Genomic DNA, 6,000 nt, shown 5'->3' with positions numbered 1-6,000 from the left:
TCTGTATACAAACAAAAAATTTTTTATGCTAGTGTGTAGGAGCATATCTCAACCCAGGCACACACAGCCTACTCCAAACTACACACCAGTAACACCCAGTAATAATCTGAATAGAGAAACTAGTCTCCCTCGTTCAGTTTCTGACATTTTTTGTTTTATTGTGAACAACCTTCCTTCCAAATAAAACATATTCTACATGTCTTACACGCCTCATGTTTCACAAACTGTCCTAGTGATGAATTAATCTAAACGATATTACACAAGTCAGAACCATGATCATAGACTTAAGAACAAAATACGATATCTATATTTGTTTAAAGAAAAGGAGTACTTGTGGCATCTTAGAGACTAACAAATTTATTTGAGCGCATCTGATGAAGTGAGCTGTAGCTCACGAAAGCTTATGCTCAAATAAATTTGTTAGTCTCGAAGGTGCCACAAGTACTCCTGTTCTTTTTGCGGATACAGACTAACACGGCTGCTACTCTGAAACCTATATTTGTTTAGTAATTAGACTGCCAGAGGTATTTTTCTATGCTGTTCCTATTGTCATATAAACAATAACTTCAACTGTCAATGTTATAAATTGAAGGGGGTCAGTTCAATGGAGTTCAGAAGCAAACTGGGGGGATCCATTCTACAAGTTGGCCCAGTAAGTGAGCTTATCAGTTGTTGATCAGAAGAAGGAATCCGTTAAACCACTTCTGGAAGGCCACTAATTGTGGTCTCCTGGGTGAAGAAAAACTTGCTGTGCTGGTAGAGCCTGGAGGTGACAAACACTGAACTTTTGCTTGAATTTTGGCCGGTGTAGCCCTCTGGGCAACTAGTGGCTACAAACTAAGGGGTGGGTCCATGCTCTCCTTGCTTGGTAGTTAAAAGAATCCTGAAAGGCCAGTGGATGGAGGCCTACTTTTAACGGTAATTCACTCTTACATTTTATCAGACAATTTCCAGAATCTGAAACTTCCTTCTTTGCCAACAGTTGTTTCCTGCCAGATTGTGCAGCACACGCACCGGTTGCTGATTACAGCCTAGTCTCCCCTGCTGCATACGGGAGTTTTCCACACCCCCTGCCACGAACAAAGAAGCGAGTCATTCCAGCAACCAGCCTCCCACTGCAAACGCGCCCATTGGTTTGCAAAGGTAGCTGGGGAGGAAGGCGCACGTGTTGCTCCGACTCTCCCTCGCGCCGTGGCCGTCCCTGCCCCAGGCGCCCCTTTACTGCGGGCCCAGCTGCGATTGAGGAGGAGGAGGAGGAGGAGGAGCGCGCGCTCCCCCAGCCCGGCCCCGGGGAAAGCCTCCAACCCCAAGAACTGAACAGCCGAGTCACCCCTCCCCCCGGCTCGCGCGTCAAACGCCGGGCGTCACGGACCCATTGTAATGTATCAAAAAAGCGCGCAGCCCCCTAATCGCATAAGCCTCCCCCACGGGCGCCAGCCCCGCCGCCCACGGAACCTGGAGGGGGCTCCCCGGGCGGCAGGAGCAGCTCCCTGGCGCTGCCCCGCGGTCCTCGCGCGCTGGCCGGGCTGCAGCCGCCGGCGCCCGCCTGAGCTAGCGGAACTGCCCGCGCCGGGGGTAGCCGCGTAACTCCGCGCCGCGGAGGCAGCGGGCGCTGCAGCCCGACCCCCCTCTGATCTCGCGCGGCGCCCGGCCGGCCGGCGTTCCCTTGCCTGGGCGGGGGGAGTTCGGGGCTGCGGCGGGAGCCGGTGCGAGTCTATTAGCAGGCGCGTGGTAATGATGGCGGCGCTCAGTGAGACTTTCCCTGTCGCTGGATACTACTCCCGGCTCCTGCCCGCCGCCGCGGCAGCCCGGCTCCGAGCCCGCCCTTTGTAGCAGCGCCGCCGGGCAGGGGCCAAAGGCGCGCGTGGGGCGGCCGGCGCGGCGCAGCATGGGGCTGCTGGAGCGGACGCGGAAAGAATGGTTCATTCTGGGGATCGTGCTGGTGATCGCCGTGGCGAAGCTGGAGCCCGCCGTTGGGGTGAAAGGGGGTAAGTCCGATCCCGGGCCGCGCCGGCTGCCGCCAGGGGCTCGCCAAGCCAGCGAGAGAGAGGTGGGGGGCATTGAACAGGTGCCGGCCGTGCCCTACGCGGCGCCCCTCGCCGAGCCCCCTCTCGGCTCGTTCGCAGGCAGGCAAGCGAGGGGCTGAACCCGAGCGGGTGGGGGCAGCGTCCCCTGCCGTAGATCACAAGTTTTGGGGGGGAACCAGACCAACGCCGGGGTTACTTTCAGGGCACAGCATCCTGCCGCCCCAGGAGTGGAGCGTTACTCCGCCAAGCGTGGCCGTTGCTTCCAGCAACTGGGCAAAATCCCCTGCCCCCCCCCCCACCCCCGTGCGCAGGTTATGGGCCGCGGAGCCCCCTGCACAGGGCTCCCTTGCGGCTCCAGGGCCCGCGCTGACACGTTGCACTGAGACCCGGGCGCGACTTCCGTGTGCCGGGACTGAATGGCGGTACAGTGCGAGCTACCAGCCCAACCTTGCTCAGTCGGGAAGGGTGGATTTTTCTGCAGCTGTCCAACTTGAAGAGAAGGGTGGTTTTTTTGAGTGAGGTTTGTAAGTGTCTCATTGAAATGTACACCAAAAGAATCCCTGATCACAAGAGAGAGGAGACACTTTAAAATGACCTAAAATGAGTCCAAAATTAAGGAACCTCCTTCCAAATGAGTGACACTAATACTGGACAAATAACATTTAATCACACTCAAGTTTTAAGCAATGGCAAATCGTATTATATAAGGGATGTGTTTCAAATGTGGGGAATTCAGTCTTGCTAGTCCCAATTTTTTTCCTGACTTTTTTTAAAGTTGTGTATAGTGTAAGGTGTTTTGTATGTAATACATAGACTGTTTTTGTATCTCCTGGAGTCAGGCCTATGTAAATCCAGGATTTCTCTGTAAATAGCTTGTCTCCAGCAATGCAGAAGTTGGGTGGATTCAGTGTAGAATCAAGCTCTCTATGAACTTTGAGATCATTGACTTGTGTAGAGGATTCAGTTTCTCCATGACCGTCAATAATGTATCTTTCATATGCGAGAGGAGACAGGATCTCCTCTTTTGGAGTAGAGCGTAAAGGCCTGCCTGCTTGCTACTGCAATTTTAGTCATGTCAGATTAGTACTACTAAAAGTATGAAATAAAAAGGAAAGAGATAATTTTAAAATAAGATAGTAGCGTGGTCAGAACTCCATTAGTAATGTTTAAAAATGGAGGCTGGGTTTTTGTTTTCAGCATTCCCACATGAGGCATGGTTCCTACCCCAAAAGGGTATTTGTCATTTTTATAAGAGTGAAAAATGTTAATTCCTTTGAAAGAGTGTACAAACATAGGCTTTTGATTCAGTGGGGTTCCTTGGAGGTGCCGGGGTCTGCCCATGCAGATCTAACTGCTGGATTGGGACCTTAGTGTGTTTAGAAATCATATACAGCTGGAGGTGTACTACACGGCCCCAGGGAGCCCTGTGTAGGGGTATAGCTTGCATTCCACTGTGCAGCCAGCCAACCTGTCAACCTGCTGGCTGCTACATGTTGCAATTCTGACTGGCCCATATGTGTGCAGCCCAGAGGTGGGAGAAGGCTCCTTATTTGCCACTTACCACTTAATATTTCCGCATTAAGGCAAGGCAGAATCTGCCCCAGGGTAACCAACAGGTATTGTATACATAGGCATACTTTTCATTGCATCATGCCTTTCATTGCTATCTCTCTCCGTTAATTAGTCTTGTTTGTTTTTGTTTTAAAATAAGAATGACATTCACTTAAATAGCAAAACTTAGTCTTTTAAACAGACTTTAAAGTTAATGATCAAAGTACTCCAAATATTTCTCTACATTCTGAAATATTTAATTACTTTGGTATATTATAACTTTTTATAGTGTTATTTCCTTAAGTGGTTCACTTTGTTTCTGTGGTTTTGTTTTTTTTAGGACCACTGAAGCCAGAAATTACCATAACATATATTGCTGTTTCAGCTATATTCTTTAACAGTGGACTCTCATTAAAAACTGAGGTACTGTAAATAAGTTCTCTTTGGTTCTTTCTTATTTTATTTTAGAAGTTTGGGCTGATCTTGAACAGGCCTGAATGTAGTTAGGCACATCAAATTACTGACTCTTTTTTGTTGGTAGATAACTAATGGAACCATGTGAAAGTTACATGTGTACATAACTAGTTTGTGTGTTTTTAAAAAAATTACACAGCGCCAGAAGGAGAGAGGAGCAGGACATACTGAGTGAAATTCACTCACCTGTGGAGGGTCTGCACAAGACACTTTATTGTTGCAGAAATCCCACAGTCAATCTCTAGTGAGATTGAGAGGATGTAAATGGAGCCTCCATGCCTCTATGAACTACAGCGAAGGCTTAGTATCATCCCCAAATGAGGCTGACTGAGCAAGTAGCTACAGGATCCATGCTTATGATGATCCAGTGGCTTCAAACTGCTGCAGAGGTGGACGCCTAAGGGGTAGCAGTTGCTACAGCAGTTTATTGCCTGGAATAATGGTCCCAGAAGAGTTTCTCTGCAGCTCCATGGCTTGGGAACAGTTTACTAGAAGATTCTCATATATTCAGTTGTGCTTGGTGGAATGCTGAACTTCAAAGGAATATTGCTGCATTTGTGCTTTGACTCTGCTGCCACACTCAGTAGTGCTTCAGGGGTGCCTGAGCCTGTTTCAATTCTTATTCCCATTTTACTTTAAAAAAAGAAAAATTGGTGGGGGGAAAAAAGTCTCAAGTAGCTTAAGAAATGTTGCCTAGTTGCCTGCAAAACTTTGGTGACTGGGTGAAGGGATGCAGCAGTTTTCTGTCAAATTTGTCTGCCAGCGCATCTCAGGTGACCTTACTTGAAAGAGAACCATTGCATTTCTCTGCCTGTGCAGCCTCTCTGTTCCTTTTCACTTTGTTGGCTGATTTGATCTGTTACTTAAGAGGATAACTTAAATAGCTCCTAATTCACCTGCTTAAGTAAGCAATTTAGCTAGCTGCAAAGCAATGATGAAATCAGTAATTTGGCTAATACTTTGTACCAGGGTTTGACAAACCTACTTACCTGCTCACCTTTGTTAAGTGGGAAGTTTCTCTTGGCTATTGAGCCAAACTATATTATTGAATTCTGCAGAATTTAAGCTTTCATATTTTGTTTTAAGTTTCTAAGCTTATGGTTGTGAAGATAACCCTCCAAATGGGAGCCAAGTCTGAATTAATGCCATCCTGAGTCTATAGTCAGATTGTTCCAGCGCCACTGTTGATTCTCATGGTTTTGCCGGGTTATGGCAGCAGTGAAATTAATCTCTCTGGTTGGTTTCATTGCTGCTATTTCAGAAGCCTGTGGTTATCAGTGAAACTGTCAAGAATCATGTCAGTTTCATCCTTTCACCTGGAAAACCAATTAATACTAACAGAAGCTAGCTCTGGAGTTATTCATGGGGAAGAGGACCCAAAAACAGTGGCTGGGAAGTGGTGGTGTAGTTGAGTTCTCTTCTCTCAGCAGGCAGGAATTCCTGAAGTGCAGGGAAGAAATGGAAAGGTCCTTTTTCCTTTCAGTAATTTCAAGTCTTGATGCTTCAAATTAATAAAACAGCTGCTAACTAGAAGCTGATGAGAGATGTAGCCCCACACCTTGTCCAGGGACAGTACTGTGGTAGACATGCCAGCAAGTGAGGGTGGCAGAAGGGCTTGGCTTTTGTATCTGGCTGGTGAGGCACCCCTCCCCACGCAAATCATTTTTTGTATCTACCTTTGTCTAGTAGGTTTAGTGCTTGGCAAGTTAAGTGCCTAATAAACTTTTCAAGCCCAGCTTTGGACTTACATGGCATCTTTTCATCCAAGGAACTCAAAGCAATTTATAAACATGAATAAGGCCATATGTACACTACAAAATTATGTTGACCTAAGTTATGATGGCATACAGCCGCCATGGTAATTAAATCACTTTTGCGGGTCCACACTATACTCGTTTGTGTCATCAGTGAGCGTCCTCATCAGGAGACCTTGTACAGATTGTACTGT

General features: G+C 47.5%; 1 protein-coding gene across 4 annotated transcripts in view; it reads left to right on the top strand.

Moving 5' to 3' along the window:
- Window positions 1-1,290: 1,290 nt before the first annotated feature.
- Window positions 1,291-6,000, top strand: part of SLC10A7 (solute carrier family 10 member 7) — a 201,148-nt gene continuing 196,438 nt past the window's right edge. The window contains exons 1-2 of one of the 4 annotated variants that reach the window (XM_084626839.1): window positions 1,291-1,988; window positions 3,919-4,001. In XM_084626839.1, coding sequence (XP_084482965.1) covers window positions 1,889-1,988; window positions 3,919-4,001 — 183 coding nt within the window. In that variant the 5' untranslated portion in view covers window positions 1,291-1,888. The remainder of the gene's footprint in view (window positions 1,989-3,918; window positions 4,002-6,000) is intronic. The other 3 variants (XM_084626840.1, XM_084626837.1, XM_084626838.1) reach the window with 3 other exon arrangements.

Source organism: Lepidochelys olivacea (genome assembly GCF_965140295.1).
Source record: "Lepidochelys olivacea isolate rLepOli2 genome assembly, chromosome: 4".
NCBI lineage: Eukaryota > Metazoa > Chordata > Testudines > Cheloniidae > Lepidochelys > Lepidochelys olivacea.
The sequence above is the reverse complement of the archived record's forward strand: the minus strand, read 5'-3'. Positions and strand labels throughout refer to the sequence as shown.